The sequence below is a fragment of the Lytechinus variegatus genome, chromosome 12 (assembly GCF_018143015.1).
Source record: "Lytechinus variegatus isolate NC3 chromosome 12, Lvar_3.0, whole genome shotgun sequence".
Lineage (NCBI taxonomy): Eukaryota > Metazoa > Echinodermata > Echinoidea > Temnopleuroida > Toxopneustidae > Lytechinus > Lytechinus variegatus.
The window spans coordinates 19073959-19090627 of NC_054751.1; the positions used below are offsets into that span (position 1 = coordinate 19073959).

Here is a 16669-nt window from a genome sequence, read left to right on the forward strand (position 1 = left end):
CATACATACAAAGATTGTAATTTTATATTCTCCATCGACATGTCTGAATAACTCCTTTTATGTCACAGTACAACTTCAACCCGATAAATTTATGTTTTTTTTATTACAGTCCAATCAAATGTCATATCAACATATCATTTCATTATGCATATTTATCATGTTTCTATATATTTGCTGAAGGCAAACTCAAAATTGACGAATTTTCCTCCAGATTATCCAAATTGTTTATACGCTATACAAGTCTATAATTGTTTTATACTCTTATATTCTATTTTATTTTTATATTTTATATTTTATTATATTTGTTTCTATTTTTGCCTTGTGTGTACATATTCCGTATTAGATCTTTAATGGGCTTCTGTAGATGTTTTTCCCATGTATTTACTCTTTCAAATTCACATTGTAACAATTGCCATTACCACTTTAAGAACATGTCGTTAGATATCAATGCCAGTGACTTAACTATAGTAGTATATTGCATGAACGAGCAACGTAAATCCTTAAATGACTGAGTCTTTAAACATGTCTTTATCTGACGAAGAACTGAAATCCAATGAATGCCACTATTATTTACCCGACGAGCTTAACTCCTGTCATAATTGTAACGACAAGTCTTATTTCAGCTTACTACACTTAAATGCCCGGAGTTTAAGTCGCAACTTTGACAATGTATCTAATCTACTTAAATCCCTAAACAATTCATTGTCCATCATTGGAGTAAGTGAATCATGGTTAAACCCTAATTCTCCTACTTTATTTAACATGGAAGGTTATCAGATGTTACGTTCTGACAGATTACATGGACGTGGAGGAGGTGTAGTATTATATGTAAAAGAAAATATTTCCTTTCAATTAATGACCCCTCTGTCCGAATCACCAGACTTTGAGATGCTTTTTGTGGAAATTTCCAATGTTAAATGTAAAAATGTAATTGTAGGCGTAGCATATCGTCCACCCGGTACGAATATTGATTCATTTACTCATCAATTAGAATCATGTATCAGTAATTTTTCGAAAGGTGGCAAACATATATATCTAATGGGCGACTTTAATATAAACTTACTTTCAAAAAATGACAAGCCTTATAATACTTTCATATCGTTATTGAATAGTTACGCCCTCTATCCATTAATAGACAAACCTACCAGAGTATCCCCGACATCCGCAACGCTTTTAGATAACATTTTCACAAATATTGTAGGAGAAGATTTTCAAAGTGGTATTTTATACTATGATGTATCAGATCACCTTCCTATTTTTACAATATCAAGAAAAACACAAGGGAAACGATATGAATCTAATGAATACTTTAATAGAAATTATTCAGTCGAAAATATAAACTCCCTTAAAATCGATCTTATAAAAGAAACCTGGTCAGATGTATTTCAAGTAACACATGATGTGAACATAGCATATGAACTTTTTCTTCAAAAATTTAAGGAATATTATGATAAAAATATACCTTGTTTGCTCAAAAAGAAAAGAAAAAATAATATTCATAATCCTTGGATTACCAATGCAATAATGAATTCTATTCGAAAAAAGAATCGATTATATAAGTTGTATATACGCAATCCTAGCAATACCGTCCAACATAATAAATTTAAGGCTTATCGTAACAAACTAACAGCCATTATTAGAGCATCACGCAAAATGTATTATACAAATAAACTTAAAAGAGTGTCGGGAAATATGTCTGCTACCTGGTCCATCTTAAACAATATCTTAGGCAGGGGTAAAAGAACAGAATTCACAAAAGAAATGTACTCTGAAAAAGAAAAGACTCGTGACCCACAGAAAATTGTAAACATCTTAAATAAATATTTTGTAAACATAGGTCCAACTTTATCAAAATCTTTTACAACCAATGAGCACTCTTTTAAAGATTTTTTACCTGAACGAGCTGAAAACTCGATATTTTTCAAACCCGTAAGACCACACGAAGTTATATCCATAGTAAAATCCCTTAAAAATACCAAAACTTGTGGGCATGACGATATCAACTCATTTATCTTAAAACAAATAATTTTCTTTATAGCAGATCCACTATGTCATATTTTCAATTTATCATTGTCTCTTGGGTGCTATCCGAATTCTTTCAAATTAGCACGCGTCGTACCAATATTTAAAAAGGGAAATCGGATCCAATGTGAAAATTACCGACCCATATCTATTTTACCCTCTTTATCTAAAATCTTAGAAAGAATAATCCATAACCAGGTATATAATTTTTTAGACAAAAACAATTTACTTTGCACCGCCCAATATGGTTTTAGGAGACATCATTCAACGGAATTAGCAGTTTTGGACTTATATGATAGAATAACTAACTCCCTTGCAAAAAAACAATATATAACCGGATTATTTTTGGACCTTTCAAAAGCGTTCGACACGCTCGATCACTCAATTTTAATACATAAACTTGAATGTTATGGCATAAGGGGTACGCCTCTGGCATGGTTTAGAGATTATTTAAAAAATAGAATTCAATACACTGAGGTCGATGTTCATAAATCACAAATTTTAGAGCTCCAGTGTGGCGTCCCACAAGGATCCATACTTGGGCCGCTTCTCTTTATAATATATATGAACGACATTGTAAAGTCTTCTGAAAAGCTTAGTTATGTGTTATTTGCAGATGATACGACACTGCTATATTCTCATTATGATTTTAACAAAATGATAAACACCATCAATGTAGAATTACGTAAATTAACTAACTGGCTACAATGTAATAAGTTATCTCTCAACCTCAGTAAAACAAATTATGTTATATTTCACAACACAAACAAAAACATTATGGAAGACCAGAGCCAAATCTTAATAGACAATACCATAATTGAAAGGAAAACTAATGTTAAATTTCTTGGTGTTATTCTTGATCAACATTTAAACTGGAATTTGCATTTTCAGCATCTAAGAACTCATATTTCTAGAATTATTGGTATTATGTTCAAACTAAAAGATACGTTAATGCCAAAGTCTATTATACTATTGTACAATTCTTTCATATTATCTTATTTATCTTATGCTAATATTGCTTGGGGTTTTGGAACCAAAAGAAACGTAAATTCCTTACTGTTATTGCAGAAAAGAGCCATAAGAATTTGCACAAGTTCTCCTTACTTAGCCCATACTGATCCAATTTTCAAAAAACTGAACATATTAAAAATATCTGATATCAATATCTTACAAACTGCAAACTTTATGTTCAATTATGCTAATCACTTGGTTCCAAGCAATTTTAATTCAATGTTTATACGTAATACCCAGGTTCATGAACACAATACCAGAAGTTCCAACAATTTTCATCTTAGTAATCCCAAAACAGTACTTGCTTATAAATCCATCAGACATAGAGGACCCGATGTTTGGCACTCACTGCCTCGTAAAATAAAAGAATGTTCTTCGCTTTCTTCTTTTAAACGTAAGCTAAAAAAACATATCATATCATCATATGACTCATGAATTTTTTCTTAAAGTGTATTTAGATAATTTATAATTGTTACACTGGTTTCCAGTTCCCGATGGGGGGGGGGGGGTAGGACATCTGTACTTTTTTTCCCTTCATGTCCTCATTTCTAATATGTCAATATTTGTATCGCCATGATGGCACTCGGGGTCTGCCTCGTCAAGACCTTTCGGTCTTTTGCAGTCTCCCAAATTTCATTTTGTATTCATGTATGTTTAATTGCTTTCTTATCAATTATGTATTTTTCTGATATTGTATCTTGTGTTTTTTTATTGAATGGAATTTGAATAAATTGAATTGAATTGAATATGTATCTCACCGATTAAATAATGCGAGCGCGAAGCGCGAGCTGAAAATTTTTGATATTGAGGGCTAAAAATTGACATTATAAGGAAATTGTTTTGTAATCATGATACTTAACTGTCTCGTTAAAACAAACAATGCGAGCACGAAGCGCGAGCTAAAATTTTTGTATATACTGACCCTAAACAAGGAAATTTTAAGGATTATATTTTAGAATCCATTAAGAGTATAAATATCTCACCATAGTCATCTAATGCTAGTGCCATCCTTTCCTGATTTTATTAGAATTACATCTAAACACAGTCATGAAGCACCTTTTGTAGTCATGTAATCATGATTATCATACGTATCTTACTAATCAAATACTGCAAGCGCAAAAGCGCGAGCTGAACATTTAGGAAATATAGACCTAAAGAGGGGCATTCTAAGGGTTGTTTGTAGGAATTCTCTAAGACCCTACGTATTTGACTAACCAAATGATGCGAGCTCGAAGCGCGAGCTGAAATTTTTGTATATATTGACCTCAAAACATGGATATTTTAAGGACTATAGTTACGAATCCGTTAAGTCAGAGTATACATATCTCACCATAGTCATCTAATGCGAGTGCCAAGCGCTTGCTGATTTTGTTAGAATTACATCTAAACACATGGAGCACTTTTTGAAGTCATTGTAATCATGATTATCATACGCATCTCACTAATGAAATACTGCGAGCGCGAAGCGCTAGCTGAAAATCTAGGAAATTCAGACATGAAGAGGGGCATTCCAAGGCTTGTTTGTAGGAATTCACTAAGACCCCACGTATTTCACTAACCAAATGATGCGAGCGCGAAGCGCGAGCTAAAATTTTTTGATATTCAGATCAGAAAAATTGACATTTTAAGGACTGATTTTAGGAGTTCATGAAGAGCAGAAATCTCACCAATCCACTAATGCGAACGTTAGCACGGACAGGAAATGTTTTATATTAAGACCTTGAAATAGGACAATAACTTTCAGTAGTCATGAAAAAGAAGAATATATCACTACTTAAAACAATAATTACTCTAATTGCGAGGAAATATATTATTTTGTTGTATATTGATTTGAAAACGGGAGGCTTTAGTACAGCAGTTTTATATGTCTCTATAAAAAGTCTATGCGAGCACCAGAAACAATGAAGACACAATTAAGCAAATGATGTTTCATAAAGTTGTGAAAAATGCTTCTTATGTTATATAACATAATATAACACTATGATAAACAACAATTTCTTCTTTCCCCCACTACGTTTCTCTTCCTTTTTCCCTCTTTTCTCCTTTTCCCCGTTTTTTTTTTTTTTTTGGTCATCCGATTGGGGGGGGGCACGTGTCCCCCCATGCCCCCCGTAGTTACGCCACTGTCCCGGCCTTTGCACATTAGATGGCTCCACACCCGCCCCCAGTATTTCCACATTTAAAATATTACGTCGTTTAATTGTATCTGAACTGAAAACTTTGTAATTGAAATTAAAACCATGGAAACAAGGTTGATGGATCTACATTGTAATTCATAACTTAATCCTCCAACTTACATGAAAGAGAGTCGATCCAGACCTGTGAAGCAGCCGCCATCCAACTGAGTAATCCGGTTCATTTCCAGCCGTCTAAATGTCATGACAGAAATAGGTACATAACGATATTTTTTTCTTTAAATAAATAATTAGTTTGCAAACTTCCTTTTCTAAAAAGGATATGAATGACAAAATACATTATCTATAATCAGCAAAGGCAGTGTCTGTCTACCGTGTATTAATAAAGTTACTGCTATTTTCTGATAAAGATTTCACTGGCTTGCCATTTAGACGCTTGCCTCTAAGACTAGTACGTTGTCAATGCCGAAAGGTGTGATTATCCAATATTTTGGGGCTCGGAAGTTTTCTTCGATATTTAACTTTCTGAGGAACAAATTGTGAAATTCAGCATTTGATTTGAATGAACATAAAGGAATCAAACAAGCAACGATGAAAATTTCATCGAAATCAGATTCAAATGATAAATGAATAACATTTTAAACGCTATGCTTGCTTATCTTTATTGAATGTTTTGGTTCCGTTGCCAAAGTGTGCACTGACCATGGCAACCAGTAGCGTATACAGACAGGGGAGCGCTTGCCCCCCCCCCCCATTTTTTTTCACGACAAAAGAAAAAAAAATGGGGAAGACAACGAAAGAGAGGAAGGTGAAATGTGATATTACTTCTTGAATATTATCTATCACAAAATTTGATTTTTGACAAAAATGTCGACATTTTTCGCTCGCTCGCGACTTTTTAATTTTATTTTTACGGATACCCCAAATCTCTCCCCCTCAAAATTGTTGGCCCATCACTCCACTGAAGGCAACTTCGAGCGGTATAGCACATGTTTGTTTTGTGAACAAAATATATTGTAACGGAGTGATGATGTAAAACTATTTGGATGTCAGCTGTTTTTTGGTATGATATTACTACATTTCTCCCACAATGTATAGTTTTAATTCTGATAAGATTTATGGTGAAAAGGGAAAAACCAATGATTAGGGAGTTAACATTTATGCAGGCCTGACGAATACTTACAATCTCCCTAAATTACGAAGACCTTCAAATGTGCCCTTCTCAAGAACAGTCAGACTATTGTTTTTGAGTGACCTGTAACAAAGGAAATAAATCTTGAAACCATTTGAATTTACAGCTAGCATCGTCCGATTTCCAATAATTATGTTTGCCGTCTTCATTTGGCTTCATACTGCTATTTTTAGTTGAGGATATCCGATATCAAATGTAAAAATATAATAAATTTCAAAATGGTTGTAGCGTACATGTACTGTGGATCTTCCAATGTGCTCAGATTTTGAGGTAAGTTAAGATAATAAGCAAGGGCTTAGACTGGTTTTTTCGTGGGAGGTGGAAGTAAAGTTTGGAAAATCAACTGTTGAAAGCAGAAGGGGTAGCAGATTTCGTTTTGCTTAACAGTGTCGGAACTCCTCTGCCTCAGCGGGTGGGTGCAAGTGCATCCCGAGCATACGATCTTGATAATTATCGTTGATGAAGGTAACAGGAGACGCTACACTGTAAAAACAGTGGTGTTAAAACTGACACCAATTGGTGTTAATAGAGGACCACACCCTAAGGTGTTAAAATAACACCATAGAGATTGAACATAACACCAAAGAGTGTAAATGTAACAACCATAGGTGTTGTAATAACACCTATAGGTGTAAAACTAACACCACCAATTTAACACCAGTGTATAATAACTGGTGTGGTTCTCTATGTACACCGGTTAAAACCACAGTTTTTGCTGTGTACCAATTCCCAAACGATATGTATGTAGCTATATCTTTCCAAAAGCAAACCTGAGCAAAAATAGCGCATACCTCAGCGATATTGCCTTGGAAATGATATTGAACAAAATATAATACGGCTGTCAGAGGAAGTGGTTGGGACTGTGGTTCCCGGAGTTACACCGAAATAAGACTATTTTTCTGAGGGGTGCAGCCCCGAAAGATAATGGTCGCATTCGCGTCACTGAGGGGACCATAGTTTACCAAGCCTCCGATCGACGGAAATGTAAATGAATGAATAATAAGGAATCCCAGTCTTCGGGTGAGAAATTATTAATTAAATGTGATAATATTACAGGTCATTGCTAATTGTGAGTACGCGCACTATTATAATCTCAGTGAGATTGATTAAAGCCCCGCCCGTCAAGCCGTAAATAGTCTTCTATTATTGGAAGAAAAAGTGGTACATATTTTCTTTTTGAATTAAAGGCCAAAATTGTAATGACATATTTCTCAATCAGACAAAGCTAATATGGCATAAATGAAGGCAACAAAAGGATAATAACAGAACATATATATGTATATATGATAAAAGCAATTGATAGGGAGATGCAGCGCGCGCGCAGGAAAAGTTGTGTACTCTATATTCGGCACGCAGGTTCATTGTAATGAACTAGCAAATCAAATGGGTATATCCCAGTTATTGACAGTAAATTTTTCGCAGGGTGTGCTGCAGTAAATTTGACAGGCAAAAAAAATATGTATATATTTGAAAATAAGGGGGGGGGGGTTCAACACAAAATGTTAGTCATTTCCTTTGCATTTCTCCAATTATTTTCCACATCTACCAGAATTCCAGGGGAGCTTCCCAATGGAGAATGATACACACACCCCCAGCACTCCCGCTTCCCAGGGCCATGAAAAGTATGATTTTACAAAAATGCCGATTTACAATCTCCAAAGACGATGAAGTCCAACAAAAATACCAGGTGGTAAATGGCTTAGTCCAGTCGATTTCAGTTCCCTGGAGAGAAAATGAAAGTGGAAGAAATTTGTGTAATATCGCAATTATTTTGAAGCAATTTTCAACATAATAACTAAATATGGAGTGCCCCCCCCTTGTCCAACTCCTCTTTAAAACTCAATTCAATTTAATGTTTGCCCGCAAACAACGCAGATATTAACATCATTGTAACAGAAGAAGTCCCCATGAGAACATTGGTAGTACCTAGTACGTTCAAGTCTGTGAAAAAAAATTCAACTGCTTTTCTTAATATTCTAAACAGCAATTAGAGAACCCCCTGTGTGTATACCTACTGTTAAAGGTCTGAAAACCCCTGTACACTATAACACATCCGCAATATTTCTTTCTTTAAAACTCTTTATCGTTATTAGAAATACCCCCTGAAAAACATTTCATCGTTTACCTAATATTATTTCTAAAAGATGTTGTCAGCATTAGAATGATTTATAATCAACATGACAATGATAATGGCATTTTCAACTGAAGCGCCATTTCCACATTGGTAGAAGTACTCAACGCTTTTAAGAAGACATAGAGTGCAGATGTAATGAGAGGAAGGAAGAGGACGAGAAAGGGAGCAAGAGACGGAGAGGGGGGGTGGACTGTTATTCCACACAGAATGAAACAAATAAAAAAAGAGTTGTTTGGGTAAGTAGCTTTGTTAGATACGAATGGTCTTTTCCATGTTCCTTAAGAAGTTTAGTGGTAATTACTCCCTTCATAGAATCCAGTATCTAACTTTCATTAATTGCTTTCTCTATAAAAAAAATATCTTTGAATTGGCCAAAAATGTAATAAAAGCTGTTATAGTAAGTTGTGCCGTCATAAACATGATAAAGCCATTATTGTCTGGTAATTTATTCCACTTCATTCCCCAATATAAAGCTCAATATTGTTATTCAAGTGATATCTTTCAATTGACGAAACGCTTATTTTACTTTGCTTAATATGGCCCATTCATTAAAAAAATGTAAATATCTTTTATTACATTTCCTTATTTTGTCATGCATGTACAATTTCATATAGCTCCCTCCGGATCATTAAAATTCATTTGCCATCACGCATCACCTCTTTATTACGAATTCATATTTCGTTAATCGCTTTTCCCATCTATTCGAATTCAATAAGTGTACTTAAAATAAAAATGTCTTTCTTCTCAGTACATTAACCCTGAAGAGTGTTCAATATCGAGCCTTTTCAGCCCTTTTTTTTCAGGCTGAGGGCGTCCTGAATATTAATTAAAAAATAAACTTTCTTTTACCGCCATTTGTAAATCTTTCGATTTTGTGCATGTGTGCTGTGTGCTTAAGGGAAATGGTCATTCAAGTAGTTTCATATTCTAATTCCTGTGAAATTCCCAAATTATGTTTTAATGTACCTTGAAAATCACATTTCATCTATTTCAATAATATTCAAAATGAGAATCAATTCATAAGGTATTTCAATTAATATAGACTACTGAACCAAGTTCTGATGCCGGATTGGCTGGGAAGGGGGGGGGGGGGGGGTGTATAAAATATTCTTTTAAGCAAATAACAATATCAAAGGTCACCAACATGGAGAAGCAAATTGCAAATGAGCATCATTACAACAACAACAGCAACAAAACTACTATACTTCTACTTCTACTACTACTACTACTACTACTACTACTACTACTACTACTACTACTACTATACTACTACTAATGATAATAATAATGATGGTGATAAAAAAAAAAACTAATGATATGATGATGATGATAATAATGATGATAATAATAATAATGATAACAATGATGATAATATTAATGAAAATAATAATAATAATAATTAATAATAATAAAAATAATAATAAATAATGAAACACAAGAAAATATCAAACCATATTGCACTCGGGATAGTTTGTCAAATCGGCACCACAAAATTGAGTAATTGCATAAGAACAATCAACATACTTACAAATCATATGCATTGCTGAGTTCGGAGAAGGAACCCTTCTCCAGATGTCCAATGGAAGCACCAGCAAGATTTCTACAATGACAATATGATAATGGGGTGATGATGATTCTGATGAATCTACTAATATATTTCTGAAGTAACATAGAAAAATGGAAGAACTGCCCATTTTCTATAAATAATTGAATCAAAACCAATACTCCCCCCCCAAAAAAAAGAACTATAATAATAACGTTTTATTTACCCAGGGTAGCCACTTCAATCATAAGACTGCTCTTCCAGCGGGCCCTGCATAACATAATATGTTATTATTACCCTTCTCCAGTCTAAATGCTGAGCGCCAAGCAAGAAGGCAGAAGGTCCCATTTTTATAAGTCTTTGGTATGACTCGGCCAGCGATCGAACCCACGACCTCCCGTTTATGAGGCGGACGCTCTACCACTGAGCCAACATGACCGGTTAACAAGAATAAGCAAATAATATATAAACGAAAATAAATGAAAATGATATAATTAAATGAAAATTTAAAAAATCCCGATTACATGAATACAGCCTTTGGAGCAATTTCTTTGGCGTAGTCTTTCTTCCAGTCAACCGAGCAGTTCACCCAAAATGGAACCCATTCAGAATCGGTGCATCCAAAAGATAACGGGGGCGTTTTCTGAGATTCACCGCAAGAACAAGTCGACGGGCATCGAAGTGTATCTGTATAGAGACAGCAAAAGAAATCAACAACAACATAAATGGATTACCAGCGAATACATGTGCTGTGGACACCATCATCATTATCATAAACACTATCATCATAATCATTATCATCATTATCATCATCATCATCGTCGTCGTCAGTATCACCGTCATCATCAGGGGCGGTGTTGGGGTATTTTATGAGGGGTTTCTCTGCATAAACAATGAAAGAATTCGTAAAGTAGACGGGTAATAACGATATTTATATTCAGATGTTATTTTTCATTGAAAAAGGTGAATATCTGTCACCATCCTAGATATACTTATGTTCCATGGCCCGTACTCTGAACTCGGGTTTAAACTAAACCCTAGTTCAAAGTTGTGGTTTAAGTAAGGAGAGCCAATAGGAACACAAATCCCTATACACACATTCAATATATTAACTCATAATAACACCCACATTGTCCATAATTGTCTGAGAATCATAAATGAATTATTTTTCTTCATTATGAAAGCAAAAGGAAACAAAATAGTAAACGTAAGAAATATACAATATAAACAGAATATTTGAACTTTTGGCTTCCCATAATTTTAGCACAGAGTTAGACCTTGTTCTAAGTTAAACCTTTCAGAATACGGGCCCATGACTTTAAATCTTTGTATGGATCTGGACATAATCTAAATTTCCTAGATGTATACACTTCAAAATTGCGTTGTTGATTTAACACCAGCCCGGAATCTATATATGTCCACACCAGAGAGGCGTTAAACAACACCGGTTTTGGTATTAGTTTAACACCAGAGGAGCATTTCATGAAAGGACATGTCAGATGATTTATCCGACAAGTCCCATTTTATCCGACAGTTACCGTAGTTACAGTGCTTCTCAGCCAATCAAAATCAAGGAAAGATGTCAGATCTGACAACTTGTCGGACAAAAATGTTGATGAAACGCACCCCCCTCCCGATATATACACACAAATTAGTATTAAAACAGCATCGGTTTGATTCCCAACTGCTGTCGTTTCAATAATTCTCTGGTGTAGACATATATAGATTCCGGGCTGGTGTTAAATCAACACCGGAGTCGTTGCATTGTCGAGTAATATTTTAAACTTTAAAGGACAAGTCCACCCCAACAAAAACTTGATTTGAATAATTCATTCTTACCACAAAGCATCTCATCGTCTCCATGTGGGCAATCGACTTTTCCGTCGCATTGCAATGTGGGAATAAGACAAATATCACTTCCGTTACATCGGTATGAAGCAGAATTGCATTCTTGGGATTGAAAAAGTGATGTAACAAAGGAATACCATTTAGTCATGAATATTCGTGTTATTCATAATTGTAGCATACATGTTTAAGGAATCATACAATTCGGGCTATTTTCTTTTGCCATATGAGTGTTCGAAACGTATATATCACGTTTTAGATGTCACATGACAATCCAAATTTATTCCATAATACGTGACTTTGAATTGTTGGAGAAGAATCGAATGTTTCGAGCCCATGGAGTCTCTATATTGAGCGCAAGCAAATAGTGCTATATCTTAGTATGCATTACCTTTACACCTCGGTTTGAAAATGCAGCGTTTAGGTTAATGTCAGCTGTAACATTAATCAATACTTTTAGGCCTGTATTATGAACTCGGGGTTGATTAAAAATTCTGGTCTAAACTTGTGGTTTATCAATGGAGCGTCAGAGTTTACACAGATATTTAACATTGTAGGTTTAATTTGTCAGCTTATCTTGCACTGGTCTCACTCCTGTCTGGTAATGGTAGCCTAAATAGGTTTCTTCGTTGGTAAACACATGGACCTAGGTCCATGGTAGACATAATGAACATCTAATAGCTTTCAGCTGCCAATAATTGAAGTCCAAAGTTGGACCATGGTACATATGGGTCATCATCTATATGTTCTTCATCAGCATGAATATGTATGTCTTTAAATGCTTTCAGTCTTACCGTCACATCCAATTTCATCGGAGAAGTCATGGCAGTCAACTATCCCATCACACCTTGCAGAGACCCGGATGTATTCAATACTAGAGTTACATGAGAAATAATCTCCCAGAGCGTCAACCAACGATGTTTCTTTGGATACAACAATATACAATTTTAAATAGCTGTAAAGGTATGCCTTCCTGATAATCATTTTCTATATAAAACATGTAAAAGTACATGTATAGGCCTGAAATCCGTTTCACTATAACAATGACAGTGGTAGATAACTGTAATAAAACCTAAATTATCTTCACCTGTCCGGTGTGTTGGCTCAGTTGGTAGAGCGCCCGTCTCACAACCGGGCAGGGTGACCAGACGTCCCGTATTTCCCGGGATCTTCCCGTATTTTGCTCCTTTGTCTCGGCGTCCCGACAAACCTTCCCGGGACGCCGATTTGTCCCGTATTTCAGAATATTGAACAAAATATAGTCAATACATTTAAAAGTGACAAATTTTCATCAAATAACCAAAATAATTATGACGAAGCAGACAATAAAATCGAGAACTCCTGTAAACGTTTTGGCAGGTCTGCGGTAATTTTCTGAACTTAATGCATCGCAAACAAACTGGCCTTCTGCCTGTGTGTGACAGGCTACTAGCTAGGCATGTAGGATCGGAGCAGATTCTCAATGGCGCAAACAATCTCACATGATAAACACTTTTTCCACCAAAATAATCACAAAATCGGCGGGAAATATTCGTAATCATATTATGGATTATCAGATTACTGATTTGGAGATGTAATCAGAGGAACAAGTTTACTAAGTTCTCATAGTTGTTTCTTTCTTTCGATCTTCATTCTTTTATCCATCCTGATTGCTATTTTTTGTTCTTCATTTCCTATCTTTCTTTCCTGGTCCTTTATCTGTCTCCCTCTATTCATTTTTCTTTCTTTCCTTCTTTCTCTTACTTTCGGCTTCTTTTTTAACTTTCTTATTTCCTTCATCTTTCTATCCTTAAACTTTTCTTTGCTTTCTTCTCCCTTCCTCTCATTTTCTTCATTTTTTCCTTTATTTTTTTATTCTTTCCTCTCTCTCTTTCTTTCTTTTATCTTTTCTTCTAATTATTTCCCTTCCTTCCTCCTTTCCCCCGGTCTTTTGTGTTTTTCTCTGATATTTATTCGCAAGTCTAACATTGTAGCCTTCTTTGTTGATCTAATTTTGTTAAGACCATCCGGTCATGTAGCGTGCTTTGTTGATTGTCCCGTATTTCATTTTGTGAAATCTGGTCACCCTGCAACCGGGAGGTCGGGGGTTCAACCTCGGCCGCGTCAGACCAAAAGACGTTAAAAGATGGGAGTTGCTGCTACCCTGTTTGGCGTTCAACGATTAAAGGGATAGTGCCTCGTCGATCTGGCGCTGCACAGTGGCTGCCGGGCCCATGATCAATTAGGCAAAGCAAATTTTCGGAACATTTCATTTCATGTCTATTTCGAACAATAAAATATGGATTTTCATTTTTTTTTTAAAGTTAATCAATAAGTGTTTCATTCTGACTTCGTTTCTTTCCCTATAATTAAGAAAGCATGCAGTTATATGAAATAAATAAATAGGATTTTCTTAATCGTCCAAACATACAAGCCTTGACGTCATAATATGCCCGAGATATTACCATTACTGTATGACGTGAACTCCATCGCAAAACCCTGGCGCTGCTCCATGGAATCAGTACACAGACTCACGACTGTGGACCCTCCCGGGAGGATAAGTGACGTCACAGAACTACTGGCCAATGAGAGATTGGTAGCAGTTATCCCTTCGGAGGTGGTATGGCGAATATGCACCCTATCCCAAGGAAACTCAACCTCCAGAATTTTGACGTCAATCAATACCTGATCGCAAAATGATGGAAGTGACGAGATTGTATTCGTTAGGTTGGTATTTTATTTCCTATTCTAAAGGGATGGTCCGGGTTGGAAAATATTTATAGCTTGATACATAGAGTAGAATTCAGTAAGCAAAATGCCGAAAATTTCATCAAAATCGGATAACAAATAATAAAGTTATTGAAGTTTAAAGATTGGCACTATTATGTGAAAACATTCGTCATGAATATTCATTAGATGGGCTGATGATGTCACATCTCCACTTTCCGTTTTCTTATATTATTAAATAAAACCATATTTTTTCATTATTTCATACTTGTGTGAATTATATGTCGCCCTTATAATGACATAAATTGCAGCAAAAAATATCTAATGCACTATTCAGTTGTCAATCCAATTTTTCAAAAACTTTGAATAAACCTAATTTCATGTAGTAAAATACAAAAGAACAAGTGGAGATGTGACATCATCAGCCCACCTAATGAATATTCATGACGACTGTTTTCACAAAATATTGCTAAACTTTAAAATTTAATAACTTTGTTATTTGTTATCCGATTTTGATGAAATTTTTGGCATTTTGCTTAGTGAATTCTACGCAATTTATTAAGCTATACATATTTTCAGCCCAGACCATCCGTTTATTAAGTAGGGACTCAAACAAACCATACCGTTCAAACATATACCGAGGGCCGTTTCATAATTGTTCGTAAGTTAAGAGCGACTTAAAGAACGAATGGTGATCCTTTGTTGTGGTAAATGATATTCACCATTATATGTTCATTGATGATTAGGGAAGACTGGGGACAATTGTAACAAAATTTACTAAATTCGAGTTAATCCCTTCATTAAAGCTAAATACCTGCTGAAACTATACGAAAGATGCATATCTTGGCTTGACATATGAATAGGTTTGGACTAAGTTAAAAGAAATGATTTAGAAGCTAGTATCATTTTGCCCCACAACACGGGGTAATTGTAACACTTGAAATTGTAACATTTTTGTGTTTCTTTATCAAAGTTTATGCACTTGACAGATGCAAGATTTTTAACATTTACTTTTAAACAACACAAGCCCCATATATAATGAAATATGACAATGTGTGACTCATTTAAATTATGTTTATATTTAAATTCTCATGTCTGAGCTTATAAACTATAAACAAATTATTTGAAATTCCTCAATGAAATTGAGGCAAAAAATTGCCTTGATTTTTCCAAGTATTTATAAGTATTGCAATTTTCAGTAAAATTGATTTATTTTTGTTAGCATCCATTTTACTCAAGTAAATTAATTTACAGTAAATTAATTCAATTAAGTAGAACCATCACTGAAATCGTCATGTCAAGAAATGTATTCACTTTAATATTTTCAGGAGATAAGGCCTTACATTTCAAGATTTGAGAAGTAAGGCCGTTAATAAACACAAGATGAGGAGGAAAAGTGCAGTGCACTGCATAATATTATTTGATATGTAATAACAATGGTTATGTCTATGATAAACTAAGACATGTCTTATCAAAAGTATAGCTTTTCATCATTCGCCGGACGTTTTTTTTTTCTATGATACGCGACCGGTTCATCCTAACAAATAAAACAGTGAGAATAATATTAACATTTTCCGAAAACCTACAAAGAAATCGGAAATTTTCTAAAGAGTTACTATTTCATGTTGCTCTATCTTTGATTCAACAAAAGAATACAATATTTTGCACACCCTAATCCAAACCAATTTCAAACACAAATAGATATGAAAGCAATTAAAAATTCTTAATATTTTTTTTGCTCTTAATGAGTATTCAGGTGCTAATTAAGGCGTTAATTGAAAAATATAAGTTCATTCTACATGATTTTATAGGTAATAATTATCTTTGCCTGTTTGGAATTAGATTTACTTAATCGAAGCAAGCTAGCAATACGTGATTTTTCGTAAACCCAAATAAATCAAGTTAATCAAGTAAATTAAAAGGAAAGTTTAATCTACTGGAAAAAAATCGAGAAATAATTAAAAACAATGAATTCTACTTATATTCATTAAGTGTTAACTACTAATTTGTTTACAGTGTAGAAAAAGATTGTCATTTTCCTTGTCAACAGAGCATTATAATTGACAAAACGTTCTCGTGTT

The 16669-nt window shown here is 34.6% G+C and overlaps 1 protein-coding gene across 1 annotated transcript in view; it reads right to left on the reverse strand.

The window, feature by feature from the left end:
• LOC121425497 (G-protein coupled receptor GRL101-like) overlaps positions 1 to 16669 on the reverse strand; it is a 35663-nt gene that overhangs the window by 11102 nt on the left and 7892 nt on the right. The window contains exons 3-10 of the mRNA XM_041621566.1: positions 14327 to 14546; positions 12677 to 12805; positions 11877 to 11987; positions 10562 to 10724; positions 10023 to 10094; positions 8011 to 8082; positions 6352 to 6423; positions 5331 to 5402 (exon numbers count right to left, since the gene is read on the reverse strand). Of these exons, the coding sequence (XP_041477500.1) occupies positions 5331 to 5402; positions 6352 to 6423; positions 8011 to 8082; positions 10023 to 10094; positions 10562 to 10724; positions 11877 to 11987; positions 12677 to 12805; positions 14327 to 14546 (911 nt within the window). The remainder of the gene's footprint in view (positions 1 to 5330; positions 5403 to 6351; positions 6424 to 8010; positions 8083 to 10022; positions 10095 to 10561; positions 10725 to 11876; positions 11988 to 12676; positions 12806 to 14326; positions 14547 to 16669) is intronic.